We start from the raw sequence: 20,093 nt of genomic DNA, 5'->3' as shown, positions 1-20,093 counted from the left end.
AAATCCCCCAACCGGTTATTAAGTGTACACTGTATGTAATTTTAATTTATTGTTATTTTATCAATTGTATCCCATTTTGTAAAATATATATGTGATTAAATTTACACCTTTCTAATAATTGATTGTAGAAGTATTCCTCAAATAGCGCAGTTTCCATTTCTTTCTTTTTTTGCTTTTTATTGGGACTGACAATCCCGAAACGTAACTGCTGCTTGATTTGTAGAGGGAGAACATACGCAGCGCCTGAATATTGCCGAGAGGCAATATATTTGTTGTTTCATGAAGCAGAAGATATATGGCATTTGGGACATTGACTAGAGTTGGAATTAGAGAAATGTGCGTATCTTGTTGGGGATATATAAGCCATTTGAATTGACCGAAAATGCACTTCTTGTAAATATGCAGAGCTAATGCTCTGTACACACGGGGGAGATATATTGCTCAGCCATATATGGCTGAGCAATATATTGCTCAGTTTCTACTTTACATCAGCGACCAGAGATGGTCGCTGATGAAAAAGAAACTGCCGGGGGGAGCCCGGCAGTGGTAATCAGCTGGTCGCAGGAGCATGTTCCTGCGACCAGCGATCACCACAGGGGCAAAAACGGGAGCGCGCACCCGGCGATATATCGCCGGTGCACACTCCCATTGCGGGCAATATGGTCGCTCAGCGACCATATTTCCCGCGATTTTGCACAAAATCGCCCCTGTGTGTAAGTGTTCTCATAATGTTATCGTAAAGGGAGCTAAACACTTCATAAGAGAAAGGACCCTTCTTTTTAACAGTTTTGAATTACTGGTTTTCTCAAACCGGTAATTTAAAACTGGTGCTTTCACACTGAAGCTATAACCGTTTTGAAATGGTTTAAAGTCGGCAAAATACCAGGTTATAGCTGCAGTGTGAAGGGGGTGTGTCTACTGGAAATCTAGCATGGTGCAAAGTGAAATTGCCCCGTCCATAGGCCAGATTGCCAGTTGTCCTAATGTGTACCCAGCGCTAGTTACCTAGGAACTTCTCTGGTCAAAAATTAAGATATGTTCTAATTTAACCTCACATCAGTCCTGCATGAGTTCTAAACTTTTCCTAGCATAGCACAGCAACAATGACAGCTGGCCACCTCGAACTGGACAGCTGATGTGTGATGATTAGGGTGTATTGCTGTGCCAAAGATATAGGGACCATCACACTTAACAAGTACAGCTGTCGTTGGGCTAGATGAAAATAAACATTTACAAACCAACATAAAATTATACTATTAATCATTGAGATCCCCATCAATGATGACACAATCTTGGACACTCAACCTAGCTATTCTGTGGTCTGCTACAGCAACTTATACCGCATCACTATTCAATATACAAGAGTTTCCCAACTTAAGTCCTCAGGGACACCTAATGCTGGCCATAAATCTACCCTGTAATTTCCTAATTAGTGATACCATCTGCTGATTAAAAATCCTCAAGTCCAATCATTTTTGGGCCGGAATTGGCAAATCAAGAATTTTTCAACATGTTGAATGTTCCCGATTTCCGGATTCTGATATTGGTAGAACTATGAATTGCTGCATTTAATTACAGATCTACAGTATAAGCCCCTTACAGTGCATGCTCTTAATTTACCCTAGTGGTGCATACCTGTATTCATTACTGGTTAACACATTTGATCTACAGGCGAGCTAATTAGTTCCATTAGGATATCAAAATCTGTAAAACCATACAGTGTCACGAGTGCCTGAGGACTGGAGTTTGGAAACACAATAATACTGCTTTCACATTGCAACCCTGCTTTTAACCTATTTTTGTCAATGTTTCATAAAACGGGTCAAAAGCCAGTTAAACCTCTTCACATTGCATGTTGTAACCAGTATATTACTGTTTATATACCGTTTTTGTACCTTTCCCATTCAACCTGTTTCACCCATAAAACAACGGCTTCTTTGCAATAAAACTCCGTCATGAAATTCCTGCTTGTGGGCAGGGACAACATGCAGGGAGACAACCAATGACCCTTGTGCAGATTATCATGTGTAGTTCAAACTGGTTCTGTGCCGTTCAGACTGCAGGAAAAACGGCTCAGAACCGTGTAGGATACTGCTTTTAAAACGTTTTCAAATGCTGGTATTCTGTAACCGGTGAATTGACTCGGAACCGTTCACATTGCAGCTGGTACCGTTTCAAAATGCTAAAAAACTGCAATATACCGGTTTACAAGTGCAATGTGAAAGAGGTATAATAGTCACACAATGGATTGCCACCATCTATTTACAAAAAAATAAAAATTGTATTTTCAAAACATTCATATTAGGCACAGATCAGCGGAGGGGTTTTAGTATTACCGATGCAGTACAGCGGTTGGGAGGGGCCTCGATATTGGGGCAGAAGAGAGGAGTGGGCACGATATTGGGGCAGAAGAGAGGAGTGGGCACGATATTGGGGCAGAAGAGAGGAGTGGGCACGATATTGGGGCAGAAGAGAGGAGTGGGCACGATATTGGGGCAGAAGAGAGGAGTGGGCACGATATTGGGGCAGAAGAGAGGAGTGGGCACGGTATTGGGGCAGAAGAGAGGAGTGGGCACGGTATTGGGGCAGAAGAGAGGAGGGGGCTCGGTATTGGGGCAGAAGAGAGGAGGGGGCTCGGTATTGGGGCAGAAGAGAGGAGGGGGCTCGGTATTGGGGCAGAAGAGAGGAGGGGGCTCGGCATTGGGGCAGAAGAGAGGAGGGGGCTCGGCATTGGGGCAGAAGAGAGGAGGGGGCTCGGTATTGGGGCAGAAGAGAGAAGGGGGTTTAGTACAGGTGTAGCTTCGTGTATACACAGACACACACCTCTGACAGCCCCTGTGCCAGTACCTACCCTCCGCCACCTGCTGCTGAGCGCTCACACGGGCCGCTGAAAATAGTAGCAACAATATCAGAGACACACGCTCCATTTTCGATAAGCAGCTGAAACCACAGAGACACCAGCGAAACCAGAATCCCAGCACCCTCATGCAACATAGGGAGCCGCCATGTTTGTTTTTAGACGTATTTTTTTTTTTTTTTTAATAACCAAGCTTTATTACACACGTTACTGCCGTACCAAGCCGGGCGCAGCAAGCACGCCTCCGCCAATAACATAACACCCTCTCTGCGCATGCGCAAACTGTTGGCGGTGGCTGTGACTGAACCTGTACACGGTACTCTGCACTGTCTCTGCAGGACCCCGGCGGCAGGCTGAGCGCAGTGGACGTTACGTAAACCGGTGCAAGTGTGAGCGGAGAGGAGCAGATCATGTCCATCTTCACCCCCACCAACCAGATCCGCCTCACCAATGTGGCGGTCGTGCGGATGAAGAAGGGGGGGAAGCGGTTTGAGATCGCTTGCTACAAGAACAAGGTCATGAGCTGGCGGAGCGGGACGTAAGTACATAGCGAAGAAGGCTATATAGACGGAGCACATGTATGCGAGCCAATCACCGGCACATCGCCTATGTGTGGGCGTGGCCTGCAGTGAGTGACAGCGAGGCTCGGAACGCAAGCAGCGTTATCACTTGTACATGGCACCTGCTTTACCCATTTCCCAGAAGCGTGGCAGCCGCTCATACCCAGTGTGCCATGTGCTGCTGTTGAGGGCTACGGCTAATATCAAAGTGTCTCCATCATGATTCATAAGGGAGGGCAGGGTGTGCTGGAACTTGTTCCGCCGCAGCTTGAGAACAGCTAGTTGCCTGCCCTGCTTCAGAGCTATGGCTGTGTAATAACCTTTCTATCCTCAAACAAACCTGCGCGTGTAGATCATGTCACACATCGTAACCTTTCTAAATGTAAATATTTTGGCATTTGTTAGCGTTTAAAGCCTGCCATGTACCACTGTAAAATATTTGCTTCAAGGCAATAGTTGAGGCAGAGCAGAATTCCAGCTCCTGTTAATGGAGATGTGTAAACAGTTAATAGCAACAATTGGAATGATTTTATTGTTTAATATTGCCTTTCTTTTTAAATGCAATGGTGAAACTACACTTATCCAAAGTTGGCCATAAACAAATTATGTGACGTTCAGTCAGCTGAATGTATACCTGAAAGAAAAAAATCTGTGGCCATGTTCATTTGGAAAATGTACCCAATGTCATACTGTTTATTTTATTGGTTTATGAACTGTATCTTCATTCATAATTAAAACCGTGATCTGACAAGATTAGATTTAGAAGTTACAACATTGGTTAATTCTTTGTACATTTCATTTAATGTAAATTGAACAGAAATGCTTGTTTACCATCAATGTGTTTATTTTCTTTGCAGTGTTGCAGGAAAAACCAACCCCTTTATAAAAAAAATGTATCTAATTTTTAACTTCGCAGAGAGAAAGATCTTGATGAAGTGTTACAGACTCACTCAGTATTCATGAATGTTTCTAAAGGTCAAGTTGCTAAGAAAGAGGATCTTGTCAAGGCGTTTGGTACAGAGGATATTACCGAAATCTGCAAACAGGTATTGTGAGAGAAATGCTAGAATATCAAATCTCTTTATTACTGGCTATAAATATGAACAGATGTCCTCTTATTTTCTGTGGCTTAAATGCTCTTAGCATCTTTGTTGCTGAATTGCAATCCTAGCATGCACTACCCATAGGGGTGTGCGACTGTGTCTGAATTTGTGTAAAACGGGCCCGATGCAAGTGTCAGCAGCTTTCCCCTTGCCGAGTTCTGTTGTGCTAAATTTGTTATCTGGGACATGTGTGAAACCAATTTGTGTGTTGTTAATGTCTGTGCTTAGCTACTCTAGTACTGTGAGTGCTACTAATCTTAAGCTGTGTACACACAGGGGCGATTTCAGCACATATCGCTGGCAATATGGTCGTTGAGCGACCATATTGCCAGTGATTTCATGTGCTGTGGGAGATAAATCTCCAGGAGTGCACTGCCGCTGCCAGCCCTTCATGGTCACTGGAGCATGCTCCTCTGGTTATGGCAAAAAGTCGCTGGTGCACAATGCACTGTGTACCAGCGACCAGCGATTTCTAGTCAAAATGAGGTAGAGACCGAATGAGACAGAATAGCTTGCAATTTTCGGCCAAAATAGCTGGTCGCTGATGAAAACGGTACACTGAGCAATATATTGCTGAGAGATATTGCCAGTGCACTGAGCAATATATTGCTGAGCGATTTTAAGCCAAAATCGCTCAGCGACCAAATTGCACCATGTGTACAAAGCTTTAGAGTGTTTGCCACGCCAGATGTCTTGCACCATATATTATACACTGAGGAAATAAAAGGACTGTTGTACATCTTCAGAAAAAATGTGTGCATTAATCCAGGTATTGCTATTAATATATAACCATCTACAAAAAATCCTTACATAGAATGTGGGCCTAATGTAAGAGCCTTTGATTTTTGGTTCTACCTTAAAATTAGCACTTTAGATCTAATGGCTATATCACCAAACTGACCTCAGAAGCCCCAAATCACAGGATACTACATTTGGGACTATGGGTGAGATTTAATAGGATGAGAGAATCAGAATGTGAGAGATTTGGTGAGAAATCTCCAGTTTTTTTAAAGCGGCAATCATTTATACTGCTTAACCAGTTTGATTTTGCAGTGTAAATGATTGCTGCTTTAAAAAAACTGGAGATTTCTTACCAAATCTCTCACTTTCTGAATCTCTCATCCCATTAAATCTCACCCTATATGTCTGATGTCTTTGTATGTCATTTTAACATCCCTATAACTTGATGAATTTGGCATTTGTTTGGATAATTCATATGAATGTTGTTACATTTGTTTGCAATAGATTTTGTCAAAGGGGGAACTGCAGGTGTCCGAAAAAGAACGGAGTACACAGCTAGAACAAATGTTTCGTGATATTGCAACTATTGTGGCAGAAAAGTGTGTAAATCCAGAGACCAAAAGGCCATACACTGTAAACCTCATTGAAAGAGCTATGAAAGATATCCACTATTCAGTGAAAGCTACAAAGAGCACTAAACAACAAGTAAGTTATGTCCTCTGAGCAGTTCATTTAGAAGTGTTTCCCAACCACGGTGCCCAAGGCACGCTGATACCACTTTTCCACTGCTACTAAAACCTGGGTTATTGCTGTTCTAACCGAATTCCAAGCTTAATGGAAATGGCTCCCTAAAACAAACAAAAAAACAGGTTTAGTGACCCAGGAAGGACTTTGGTAGGTTGCAATGTAAAAGCACTGAGCAAGACTGCAACCAGGTGTAGTGTTAACGGGTCGAAGCCACAGTGGGAACAGGGTCTGTCATGGGTCTGACCCAGATTAGAAAATGTTCAATGGTAGATTGTCATTTGCTCCCATACACAACCAGATTTTCATTCCAACCATAGAGATTAGATAGATAATGTTAAACTGAGTACACACCTAAAGATTTATCCGTCCAATCTGTCTGGTGGGAACAAAAAACTGGTAATGTATCAGGGCAAATTATAATAAACCATTTGCTCCATACCTCTGGGGAAAAGACAAAAAAAATTTAGATACATTTGTTAAATCAAACGAATTTAATAAATTTGTCAAAACAAGCTGTCCATGCGCGGGGCGGGTCCGCAACGCAGCCATATGTGTGCAACGATGTCTCTCACAGTGCTGGCTGCAGGGCATTTCATGTGGCTGGCGGGGGTCTCTGAGGATGCGGCAGAGGGTTGTCAGACAGCATGTGGGACCCGGGGCTAACAGTGAGGCCTGGTTTCCTGGTCGGTGCCGCCATCTTGGATATGGGCAAATGTACTATGACCAGCATGAACTCCTGCCACTTTTCACTGACAGCCAATGGTGATTTGTTCTCATGGTATATAGAGGGCCTATTTGGTGACAGTACAAAATGCCTCCAGAGCCATACACTTTCCCAGAGTGTCTAGGTATTCGTTTAGCCTCAGCTTGTTACTTTGCTCAGCCAGCCTCAATTGCTTCCTTAGATTCCCAGCCGGATCTATAGCCAGACCTCCGACCTCCTCAGTTACCTTTCCCGATCATGCTACCAGTATGTCACTGCAGTCCAGAGGAGGGGTATTCCTGAATCACCTCTTCTTTTGCTCCTCCCTTAAAATCCATACCAACTTCTTTCAGTTCTTCCATCACATTGTCTTCATAAACATATACAGTCTTTTCATATGACTCTCTATTTCACCGGTTAGCTAATTTTATTATTATTGCATCTTTCTTCAAGGGACTTTTTCAAAGACTTTATTTTTGACTGCTCCCCAAGGATTTCTGGGGCATTCTTATTTGTCATTTAAGAGCTTAATAAACCCAGCTATATTTAACCCTTCTGATCTGCATTTGTTCCTGTCACACACATGAACCCATCAACACCTGTGACACAACCATGTCTGTTTTTCCTGTATTTTAGTCACCATTTTCTCCCATACATTACTATTTTTTGATAAATATATCCTGTGAAGAGAGAGTTAGATTTGAGATACTGAAATTTAAATTGCATTTAAAAATAAATCAGCCAGTATTTACCCTGCACAGAAACAAAATAAGTCACCCAAATTGAACACTCTCTGCGCATGTTAAATTTGCTCCATCTGCAGTGTGGATGGTTTTGTCCAAAATGTACAAAAATACACAATTGTTGGCATTTAAATGTCTGTCTGAAATGTTTAACTTCATATTTAATGTTATCAAACAATGATGGATGTGCTACATGCACATCTGTATGTGAATCCTATACCAGTTGCTGAGGATTATTAATTATGTAGCTTATCTTCTAGGCATTAGAAGTTATAAAACAGCTGAAGGAAACCATACAGATTGAGCGTGCTCAGATGAGACTGCGTTTTATCCTACCTGCCAAAGATGGGAAGAGACTGAAAGAAAAGCTCAAACCATTGATCAAGGTAGTAGAGAGTGAGGATTTTGATCAAGAGCTGGAGATTGTAAGTAAATAGATTTCACTTCCGTACAAAGCCCTTGTCATTGCTCTTAAAAGTACAGCATCTGCTACTTGTGTTGTATTGGTAGAAGAGAGACTAATATTGTCAGAAGTAAATTAGGTGTCATCAAGTTTTGTAGTACTTCATTGATTTGTCCTAATACTGACCTGACAAGCACTTCATACATTTATAATACCCCTTTTACACAAAGGCGAAAACCCGGGTTTTTGCCTCTTGGACCCAGGTCAGCGTCAGTGTAAAAGGGGTAGCCAAGGGGGGAAAAAAACGGGTTAATTTCCCTGTGAATCCTTCCCTGGTCCTGACCAGGGTGGAACATGGGGAAGTCCCGGGTGGGGTGGCAGTGTTAACGGGTATGCCGGGTCATCCGATCCAGCTCCCATTTAAGGCAGTGGGGAAACCCAACATTGACAGCAACATCCTGCGGTCAGTATGGAATTTGGGTGGGGGGAGCACACAGCCTCTGCTGCTGTCTGCTTTACTGTGCAGATAGCATCTCAAAGCACTGCCCCCGTTTGCACTGCAGTGTAAACAGGGAAAGATCCTGCATTGGAACTGTGTTCCAAATACCGGGTCGGATCCGGGATTTTGGTGTAAAAGGGGTATTAGTAACAAACAGAGTAACATCACATTGGTCGTTCAATCGGTGTAAGATCCAAAAATGTGTGGCTTTTACTTGCCCTATTTATCCATCCATGTGATCGCTGTTAGGTTTTCAGACCTCCCCTGAATTCAATCCAATAACTCAATTTTTAAAAATGCTAAGATCAGCATAGGCTGTGAATAAGCCAGATGTTACATCATTCTGCCCTGAACACTTTAGGATACATTTAGAAAAACAGGAGGGTAAGGAAATGTTGCCCATAGTAAATATACAGATGTTTGCTCTCATCTTCTAAATGGCAAATAACTAGTGTTGCTATTGAGAAAATGGTTTTTTTAGGTAGGTGTTTTTTGTTTTGTTTGTTTGACAGGGCTATTTTTCAGCAGGCTCCAGCAGGAACTGAGGCCCTTATTCTAGTTCACTCTTTCTGACAAAATATTTCTTAGATGGACAAAACCATGTGCACTGCAGGTGTCCATCTAAGAAATATTTTGTCAGAGTGAACTAGAATAAGGGCCTCAGTTCCTGCTGGAGCCTGCTGAAAAATAGCCCTGTATATACATATACAATGAGTGTATTGTGCTACACTTAATCCTGAATGGGACACTTGATCTGTTTTTTTTTTTATTATAGCAGTTTAGTGTTATAATAACACTATATTCTATGGAAACATTAACTGGAATCTTCTTGCACCTAATCTCTGTTACGGCCTTGTAATAAGAAACTGTTGCTTTTACACGCTCCTCTCAGGTTTGCTTGGTCGATCCTGGTTGCTTCCGGGAGATTGATGAGGTAATACGTTGTGAGACTAAAGGAAAAGGCACCCTGGAAGTTCTCAGCCTGAAAGATGTGGAAGAAGGAGATGAAAAGCTGGAATGAACACTACAATCTGTCCCTTATTGACAGGCTTCTTATTAAAAGGCTGATTTTTAAACCTCCATTGCTGTTAACTTTACCTTTTCAACTTCTGTGTGAATATACAGATCCCTGGGGCAAAATGTTATCGGGTGTGAGAATCAGAAAGTGAGAGATTTGGGGAGAATTTCCTCTAACCCCTATCACCCCCCCACCCCCCCCCCCCCCCCCCCCCACCCCTTTTTTTTTATTAATGAAGTGGCAATCATTTACACTAAAAAATAAATGGTAAAACTCCTCTCCCAAAATCTCTCACTTTCTTATTCTCACATCCGATTACATTTGACACCAGGTATGTGAAGGATTAGACTAAAATGAAGTATATAATAATATAAATTGCTAATTATGTGAGAAAATTAAAGCACTAAAGATCCTATTTTAATGTTATTCTATGTCGCAAGATCTCTCTTTAGTTGGGGAAAAAAAGTACAGTATTGCATATAATTGAATGGCTTTTAACAAAATTGGTACTATGCAATTAATTAGCCATGTATACCGCAAGGCTAGGGACAGAGTTTATCAAATTATTATGCCAGCAATTCTTGGATTATGTTTTTTTTTTTTTTTTTTTATCCATTTTTTTTTTTTCTACAAAACATTAATAGCACAAAATAATGTAGAAATGTTGGTTTAATATGCACTGTATAATAGTATATTTTTGTTTCAGTTATTAACTAAAGTATAACATATTTTTATGAATAAATTTGGTCTAATAACATATTATTTAAACTTTTACATGTTAATAATGGTAGCCCCGCCATAAGAGTGCAATAATAAGTATATTATCCCGTAAGTTTTGGAGCAGCACACTAGTCTAATAACACCAGCTTAATACCAAGACCTGATTGAAGTTCTACATCACAACTAAAACATTATTAAAATGAAAAAAAAAAAGTTTTATTTTTATCCTGAGAGGTAAAGCTGCCACCCTCTTACTAATCCTATGTACTGTGGGACCACATAGGACAGATTTCAATGGGTTGGAACGATTAGATCATGTATGGCCAATTTATGCTTGATACATACCTACAGATTTATATGTCCACTCTGCCTAGTGGGAACAAATATCTGGTAATGTATGGAAGCAAATGACCTTCAAGCACTGAAAAATAGTGAATGGTCATTCAGACATATTACCGTAGTTAAAGCCATTTGATTTAACAAACTAATCCAAACAATCGTTTTTGGGGGGTTTTTTTGTAAATTTTTCAGCATTTGGGAACGAATGTTTGATTGTCCTTTTCTCCCATACATTACCAGATTTTTCTTCCCACCAGACAGATAAATCTGTAGGTGTGTATCCAGCTTAAGAACGGTTGGCAGATGATCACACAACATTGATTAGCTGTCCCCTTTTTCCTGCATTCCTGTCAAAAACATCCAGATTTTGATCAGAAACACGATTGGCTTGCATCAGTAACCATTACAATTGCCTTCCATATTGGCTCTAGGTTTAACTCTCTTTAAAGAGCACTGATAAAGCAATATCTTTTCTATTAAGCAAGTGGAAGAGAGAAATATAGGCAAGGCCTTGTAATATACAGTGAGTATTAAATTTTGTGTCAGTTTTACAGTAAAGCTTATTGTATAATATTTTGCATGTAAATAAATTAAATATAATTAAGGATGTGTTTTTATTAAACAAATGAATGTTTCAACAGCTGATTCTATGGAAAAGGCATGAATGTAGCCAGAGTACAGTCTTCATACATAGATCCAATGCAGTTACTTTAAATCTTGAACATGAGTGTTGCAATTGTGCATGTTCTCATCTTCCTCTGGCTGTGCATCTTCTCTTGCCTTGTAACAATGTTGCTCAGAACTTTATAACCCCAAAAATTCATTAGGAAATATGTAATTGGCACCAAATCCTTTCATTTCACATTATTGGTAATTGGACAACACTGTTATGAAAGCCTTGATTTGCTGGTAGTCTGTGTAAATCCTCCTGAAATAATATAAATGTTCTGAATTATATAATTTTTAATGGTTTATGTCTATTTACTTAAATATTATTTTTGCTTTAGATATAATCTATATTTGTGTCCACATCCATTTGCCAACCTTCCACATTAACAGCCCTAGTCATGCCATGCCATAACTCAACGCCAAGCATCTTTTCATGCAATTTTTTTTTCCTTCTAAAATGACTTATTTACATAACAAAGCAAACAAGCAGCCTATGTTGCTTAAAATATGTGGCATTTCTACATTGTGTGTGCAATTGTGGTTCTATCTACATGTGAAATACTACACTATGGATCGATGGTGTGCGTCTCCGCATGCGCAGATGCATTTCTGTGCATGTGCAGACACAGGGTGTTGGCCGTGGCCACACACAAACACTTCGGGGGGGGGGGGGGGGGGGGGACTTGCAAGGCTTTGAATTTGCAGCCTTGCAAATCAACCAGAATAACCCCCTATGTACAGGTGTGGTTACATACAATTTTACAAAAAAGAGGGGGGAGGGACTGGCAATCGCACAGGGAGTTGGATTTAATCAACAGCTGACCCCTCAATAAATATAGTGTTGTAAATTCACGTATCTAACTGAGGGTGTGCTACCATGGGACATTAGTTTTATACTGAACATCAAAGACAGAAAGATATGTCACTATGCAGTGAACCAAAGAAGATTAATGTTAAAATGTAACCTTTATTATGATTGGTTAAAAATAGCGAAATAAAAGGACACAAAACATGAAAATACACATAGACGCTTATTTAAAAAAGGATATAAATTACCCTTACGACGTGAGACCCCTTACTCCTTGTATATATTTATTACTGTAATCAATTCCTCTGATCAGTCTAGTTCTGGGTTAAGTGAAACAGATAGTCTGAATATGCGGCGGTATGGTGAGCTGATGGAACTTCACATAAGTCACCTTAGTCCCTTCCTCATAAAGGGTAAATCTTGCGAGTACTGGTGCAGCCCTAATAGTAGAACAGTGGACTGGCTCACTGAGGGTGCATTATGTGGCGCACGGTTAGGGTGAATAAATAAGTGATCAATTTCACCACTATGGGTGGCGTATGCACCAGAGATTGCTGTATTCGGGTAACGGCAGCTCTCTGTGCAAAATCCTCAACCCTTAAACGGCGTTCCAACACTGCCGCTCACCTCCGAGTGTCCTGGAGCACGGTGCGCCTGGTAATGACACGCCATCTCACAGTACAGGACACGGAGGCAGCGGTCTCGCGCTCACGACTGGCAGGGTGCACAACACAGCCAACGGGCTGCGAGCTACACGCACCGCTAGGTATTAATAAGTTTAAACTAGACAGATCAAAATCAATACATTTCAATGAGGGTAGGGGTAGCCCACGAAGTGTACGGTCGGCGTACGCTTCGCTAATGAGCTTTGTCAGGACCAACCTGAGTGGTACCTGGAAGCTCATTAAGTACCTGTGGGTTCATGAATATGGTAATCATTATCGTCATTCATTGGTTATCTTAGCTGTCACTCAGACTCGCTGTCTCTCTGTGACAGGTATCCGTTCCATTGAAAGTGGCTATGTGTTTTAATGGATATGAGGACAAGACAAAAGTTCCTAATTGGAAAACATGAACGTGCTGGATTAATAACATTTGAGTTATATTAGTATATGAATAAAGAAGATTGAAAATAAAATTAATTACCGGAGGTTAGTATTATGTGCCGTGGGAGTGAATGATTAGAGAGCTGAAAGTCTTATTAGGACAAGGTTCTAGAGGGGTTTCATATATGAACATTAGTATTCAGAATATGGTCTAGACGCAGGCGCCTGAAACCGCCAATTTGAACCCCTCCTTTCTAACTTATATCACCTTTATCGACATCTATCGATCAGATTGAGAAATACTTGACATACATTATTACCACATCATCCAACTGTTCTGGATATGCCAAAACAACGTAACAGGAGCATGACGTGATACAATAAGTAATATAGAACCAATAACATTATATTCAACATGAATCGACCGGTAAATGGAGGACTTTAATGAACCATATGAGGTAGCCGGTTTGAGTGAATCATAATAGATATTGAGGCTCATGCACTGTAATGATGAGAAGATAATCATATACTAGAATAGACACTAATACTGCCTCATAGGGCTAATAACATACTACCATTTATTGGACATGGAGGGACCAACCGCGGACCTTCTGACCACTTATATGAGGTGTTGATAACACCTCAGTATCACCAATAGAACTATGATTATCAGATTTTTCAATATCCCACCATGATCTATATTAGCAATACACCATTACACCATTTCACTGTTATTTCCCGAATTATTTACACTTCTCACTTGATCAATGTTCACTTACATGAATACTCTACATTTATATATATTTCCTCATTACAATTCTTTTCAATGTTTTCATGACCCTTATTATAATTCTTCCTGATATATATCTTTTCTCACCACCCATCAATCCTATTTCACCATAATTGGAACCTGAGAGTGTGCCCTCTGGAGGTCGCCTGCCGCTCCCGACCCCTATGCGTGGGGTGCATGTGTCTAAATATATGACACATATCCGCACGCGGGGGGAAAAGGGGTAGCGGTGTGCACCGACGGCCGGGCAGTATCCTAGGTCACAATATTATATCCCTATTCTCACATGCCTTTATGTGGAGACACACACGACTTACACCAATACCACAATCGCAGCACGCATGCACATTTTCGTACATGTATATAGTATTTTTTATATTTTCTAGTATATTTTATTCTTTTGTGTCACAATGCATATTATCTAAATAAACCTCAATGAAGTGTTAACTTTCCTTCCCTTTTTTGCACACCACCTTTTTTTGTTTTTGTTTTGAATTATCCACACGTTTGCTTGTATCATCATTGACACTATTATTTATGTAAAATCACAACTGATTATATCCTACCTGCGTCTAGACCATATTCTGAATACTAATGTTCATATATGAAACCCCTCTAGCACCTTGTCCTAATAAGACTTTCCCCTCTCTAATCATTCACTCCCACGGCACATAATACTAACCTCCGGTAATTAATTTTAAATCTTCTTTATTCATATACTAATATAACTCAAATGTTATTAATCCAGCACGTTCATGTTTTCCAATTAGGAACTTTTGTCTTGTCCTCATATCCATTAAAACACATAGCCACTTTCAATGGAACGGATACCTGTCACAGAGAGACAGCGAGTCTGAGTGACAGCTAAGATAACCAATGAATGACGATAATGATTACCATATTCATGAACCCACAGGTACTTAATGAGCTTCCAGGTACCACTCAGGTTGGTCCTGACGAAGCTCATTAGCGAAGCGTATGCCGACCGTACACTTCGTGGACTACCCCTACTCCCCTACCCTCATTGAAATGTATTGATTTTGATCTGTCTAGTTTAAACTTATTAATACCTAGCGGTGCGTGTAGCTCGCAGCCCGTTGGCTGTGTTGTGCACCCTGCCAGTCGTGAGCGCAAGACTGCTGCCTCCGTGTCCTGTACTGTGAGACAGCGTGTCATTACCAGGCGCACCGTGCTCCGGGACACTCGGAGGTGAGCGGCAGTGTTGGAACGCCGTTTAAGGGTTGAGGATTTTGCACAGAGAGCTGCCGTTACCCGAATACAGCAATCTCTGGTGCATACGCCACCCATAGTGGTGAAATTGATCACTTATTTATTCACCCTAACCGTGCGCCACATAATGCACCCTCAGTGAGCCAGTCCACTGTTCTACTATTAGGGCTGCACCAGTACTCGCAAGATTTACCCTTTATGAGGAAGGGACTAAGGTGACTTATGTGAAGTCCCATCAGCTCACCATACCGCCGCATATTCAGACTATCTGTTTCACTTAACCCAGAACTAGACTGATCAGAGGAATTGATTACAGTAATAAATATATACAAGGAGTAAGGGGTCCCACGTCGTAAGGGTAATTTATATCCTTTTTTAAATAAGCGTCTATGTGTATTTTCATGTTTTGTGTCCTTTTATTTTGCTATTTTTAACCAATCATAATAAAGGTTACATTTTAACATTAATCTTCTTTGGTGCACTGCATAGTGACATATCTTTCTGTCTTTGATGTTCTACATACAATTTTACTCAGCAGAGTCTGCTTGTGTGTGTTAGTCACATAGCAATGCCAATAAGGAGCCTTTTCAGCAGAAAAGCCACCCAACGCGAACAGAGTTGTACTAAACCTGGCATCTCCCACTGTGTGGCGTACAGAGGCAAGATGTATGAAGATACTCCTGTACTGGTCTACTCTCCTATCATATCCAGAAGAGTTTGTCTTTGCCTTATCAGGAGCAATAAACAAACTAATGCTATTTTCTGGAAATACAATGTACCCTAAGTGGAGTAAAATATTGCTGTTTTTTTATTGAATAGAATAATGTGACGGGATGGAAAAATTGTGAGCCTCAAATTATGTGGGTTGGTTTAAGACCTAATGTAGATAGAAAACTAAAACATCACATTAATAATAACTTGTAAATAAAGATTGACAGAGAGAGTTATAGTACAAAATATGAAAATACAGAAATATATAGGTATATCGGCAGTGTCATATCTCCAGAAAAGCAGTTGTTAAGGATGTAGTGTCTTTTATAAATGATAAAGATGATCAGATGATATTTTACTGATTGGACTCTCCATTGCTGGATATCCACCATAACAAACTTCTGGTTTCATCGACTTGCTATCAGTTTTATTTTAGTCCCAATCATTAGCAGTCAAGAGTTCAGTTAAAATGGACACCTGCTAAATTAACGAATGTGGCATCTTTGGAATGCAATCTCTAACTGGCCACTGAAATTTTCTTGATGGATTGTTTCATGGCTAGTTTAAAAAAAAAAAAAAGTTATAAGAAATTCAACAGCTTTCTGTTTTGTCTGGAAAAATAGTGACCATACTTACCAGTCCAAAAAAATAGTTTCTGCTGATATTTATCCTTAAATGTAAATGATGTCTAATGCATATTTCTCAACCTAGAAAAGATGCAAATAAACTCAATTAACTTTATATAGTGTTGGCACATAATGCAGGATAATATAAAGAAATATTTTGATCATTCACAGTAAACCCCTACCATAATATATGTGACGGAATAAATTCCTTATCACATACATGTCAATGTTAACCTTCCAATAATGTATTTACTTATGCTGTTTTATACCAATCTAATTTGTGCCATAATGTGAGGAGAACCATAGAACGTAAACTGTCAATGGTGAATTTGCATATTGCCTCTATTACAGGTTGAGTATCCCTTATTCAAATATCCATTATCCAAATTATTCCGAAAACCGTACATTCCAGAAAGTGAAAAAAGCACTACTGGGGACATGGTATATAACTGGCACTAAATATGTGCAAGAAAATATTGCTTGGCATTCAAATTCAGTGCCTGAAAGTGTTCACAAACTTTGTTTCATGTTTTGAAACCTTGTTTTATGCACAAATAAAATATTTTTGTGTGTATTTCATGTGTTTGATGTGTTTATACAACATAAATGCAAGATACCTTTAGATACCTCCATTGAAATCTAAAAATATTCTGAAATACAGGATAATCCATTATCTAAAATTCTTCTGGTCCCGAGCAGTTTAGATAAGGGATACTCCACCTGTACTACAGTATGTGTGCATTCAACAATTTCCATGCTCTTGTGTGAATGGTTTTTAATTAAATGAGGATTGTACTTTAGGGGCAGATTTATTAAGGTCAGTGAAGTGATAAAGTGTTATAGGCTTGGTTTGAAAAATGACAGGTAGGAGCTGATTGGCCGGTGATAAAAACCAGACACTTTATGACTTCACCGAGCTTAATAAATCTACCCCTTAGTCTTCTGAAAAACATAAATTTCTATACCTATATAAAGCAAAAAAATAAAAAAAAAATATTCATTTGTTTACAATATGTATGTAGTACCAATACAGTAGTTGCCCATTCACAAATTACATTTTACAAGTGAGTCTGATCCAGCAGAGGATACTACTTATGTTTGGTATTGGGGCTGCTGCTGCTACCCCCTGTACTTGGAGAGGAGATAGCAAACAGCCCTGGTCCCATCACCTGCGCAATGAATGTGGCGGGACTGGTGCATATGCAGTCGCTGAGGTGCAACTACACATGTGCAAACCCTTGGCTTCTATGGACTGCACCGACTGCAGCCAATAGAAGCCAGATTGGGCTGCACGATAAGCCATGGAGTGGTTTCCTACAACTCTCTGATAATTGCAGGCTGTACTGCCCGACACAGAAGAAGGGAGGAAATGCCTCCCAATGGAGCCTTGTGTGTCTGTGATTGACGGGTAGGACTTCCAATAGAAAGTCAATGCCAGTCACATTAAAGTCAGTGCAGACAAGGACTGCATTGGCTTCGCTGACAATGAGATGGGTGGTGGATATTACCTGGGGGCTACAGCTCCTATGTAATATCCACCACTGGACTCATCTTTTAATTGTCCTTTAACTGTTTTAGTAAATTTTACTTCTTAAAATCACTGACTACACAAGAAGGGTGATAGTATTTACCGTCCTGGTGCTCTGTTTGCCTTCTCTGCTAGTAATGCAGTTAGGTAATGTATTTACTGTCCTCACAGGAGTACTATAGTGATTCCGGTCTGGATCTGGACAGCTTCGGGTAGTACCCACCGTATATGCAGGGGGAATACTATAAGGGCTTGTTACTTCTTTCTTACATGACTGCATCAGGAAGTTGTCCTTGAAAATTAAATAAAAAAATTCTATGAAAATCGAAAAAAATATATTTTTGTTTAACATTATTGACAGCATACTTAATTGTGAGGTCTATATAACTCTAAGAATATAACAAAAAAACGGAGATATGTTCTAGTAATACATTAAACGGTGACAGAAAGAAATATAAAATGCTGGATACACTACCACTGTCCACTCTGGGCACTCTCAATCAGGACACCATAAAGACAGATATACTTTTGTTTTTACAAAACTAGCAAGATAACGCAAATGTATTATTTAATGTATATTTCCAATAACTTAGGAAGCCTATTTGCAGGCCATAAGCAAGAATTGCCATTTAGTAATGTAACTATTTGTAACAAATATAGGCGTTCATAAAGCATTACAAATTGTGAGAAATTTGACTTCCGCATTATTATAATCTCTTGTTTTTCAAATGTCTGAAATGTTCACTAGCTACCTGTATGACAGGAAGTCAGTTGATATCCAGAACATTATTTTAATTATTGTTCCTGTTAAATTGTGATTTATTTAATCTTATCTGTGTGAATATTGTATTCAAACTGATGTCACATCACATTCTGCACAACTAAACCAGATGCATCATCATCACACATTTCTACAGTTTTATTAAAATGTATTGGTATGCATAGGCAGGGCCCTCTAACCCCCAAGTCTGTCTGTTGTTACCTAGTTTGTTTTATCACTGTCTACTATTGTAAAGCACAACGGAATCTGCTGCGCTATATAAGAAACTGTAAATAAATAAATAGGCGTGCAAAGGCTCACATCAATTTGCATACCCCTCGGCATAGGCTTGACCCTCCAGATATACACTAATCACCCCTTAGGCATACTCACGCTATCCATCCTAATTGACATACAGAGCTCGTCCAACCAATTCTCCCCACATCCATGATATACACTACTTATCTGACCCGGACATCGGTCACTGCTATTATCTCCTCCCTGCTGTTGCTGGCTCTCAGAAGAGAGGCCTTGCTTTCAATCCAAGATGGCAGATGTGACACTGGTGTATTTGGATGCAGTTTCACATTGGCCACCTTGGATTAAAAAAGAGACTCCTGGGAAGACGGCAACTGCAGCGAGTAGACCAAGCACGTCCAAACTATGGCCCTACAGCTGTTGTGAAACTACAAGTCCCATCATGCCATGCCACAGTTTTGCTATTAGGGAATGCTAAAATGGTTGCAAAGCATGCTGGGATATGTAGTTTCACAACAGCTGGAGGGCCATAGTTTGGAAATGCCTGGAGTAGACGCTTTAGGCTGCCTTAGGGGTGTGCATTCCTATGTTACCAAGTTTGTGCGCACCCAAACTACCTAATGATGACTGTGTTCTGAAAATGTATGAAAATGCAAAGTTAATTTATGATTTCCTTTATAGGGTTAAAATCCACTTACACTGCCATATAAATTATAATTGGATCGGAGATTACCATTCCACACAGGGAATACACTCAGATTTCGATCCTCTTGTTTCAGGGCCTGAATTTCTAATTTGAGCTCTTTTAGTTGATTTTCTAGTTGTTTACTTTTTTCAAGGTATTCCACCCTGCAGAGAGAAAATATTTACAGGAACAACTTGTCTCTGGGTTCCAAGTGTTAAAATAAAAAAAAACACACACAACAAAAACTTGAACTGACAGATTATGTTTAAACTTAATCAAGTGATGATTCAGTGTATGTTAGATTTAGGAAAATGAAAAAAAGGCACACGAGCAGCACTGTAATATCCTCTGTGGCTCTATAATGTAAGGGAATTCAGTTGCTACCATGTGCCACTGAGCATTACTACAATGCTCAGCTGTGCACATATCAGCAAGTCACAGTACCCTGACATCTCAGGTTTTCACTGCGGACCTCTATTAGGTTTAAGGCACAGTGTGATTTATCAACCACTTACAAAAAATAATGTAGAGAGATACAGTACTAACCAA

The 20,093-nt window shown here is 40.1% G+C and overlaps 3 protein-coding genes across 3 annotated transcripts in view; 1 reads left to right on the top strand and 2 right to left on the bottom strand.

The window, feature by feature from the left end:
• Nucleotides 1-3,035, bottom strand: part of LOC146060647 (S-adenosyl-L-methionine-dependent tRNA 4-demethylwyosine synthase TYW1-like) — a 173,954-nt gene extending 170,919 nt beyond the window's left edge. Inside the window, exon 1 of the mRNA XM_083174075.1 lies at nucleotides 2,852-3,035. Within this exon, the coding sequence (XP_083030201.1) occupies nucleotides 2,852-2,987 (136 nt within the window). The 5' untranslated portion in view covers nucleotides 2,988-3,035. The remainder of the gene's footprint in view (nucleotides 1-2,851) is intronic.
• A 99-nt stretch (nucleotides 3,036-3,134) lies between these two features.
• SBDS (SBDS ribosome maturation factor) lies at nucleotides 3,135-11,037 on the top strand. The gene is made up of 5 exons (XM_083174076.1): nucleotides 3,135-3,395; nucleotides 4,334-4,463; nucleotides 5,766-5,966; nucleotides 7,715-7,879; nucleotides 9,249-11,037. The coding sequence occupies exons 1-5, from the start codon at nucleotides 3,268-3,270 to the stop codon at nucleotides 9,375-9,377; spliced, it is 753 nt and encodes a 250-aa protein (XP_083030202.1). The 5' UTR covers nucleotides 3,135-3,267; the 3' UTR covers nucleotides 9,378-11,037.
• The window catches only part of LOC146060650 (merlin-like), a 91,936-nt gene continuing 82,871 nt past the window's right edge, over nucleotides 11,029-20,093 (bottom strand). The window contains exons 16-19 of the mRNA XM_083174077.1: nucleotides 19,558-19,708; nucleotides 17,945-18,133; nucleotides 16,324-16,394; nucleotides 11,029-11,361 (exon numbers count right to left, since the gene is read on the bottom strand). Coding sequence (XP_083030203.1) covers nucleotides 16,359-16,394; nucleotides 17,945-18,133; nucleotides 19,558-19,708 — 376 coding nt within the window. The 3' untranslated portion in view covers nucleotides 11,029-11,361; nucleotides 16,324-16,358. The remainder of the gene's footprint in view (nucleotides 11,362-16,323; nucleotides 16,395-17,944; nucleotides 18,134-19,557; nucleotides 19,709-20,093) is intronic.

The sequence above is a fragment of the Crinia signifera genome, chromosome 2 (assembly GCF_055691185.1).
Source record: "Crinia signifera chromosome 2, ASM5569118v1, whole genome shotgun sequence".
Taxonomy (NCBI): domain Eukaryota; kingdom Metazoa; phylum Chordata; class Amphibia; order Anura; family Myobatrachidae; genus Crinia; species Crinia signifera.
This window is presented reverse-complemented; position numbering and strand designations above follow the sequence as displayed.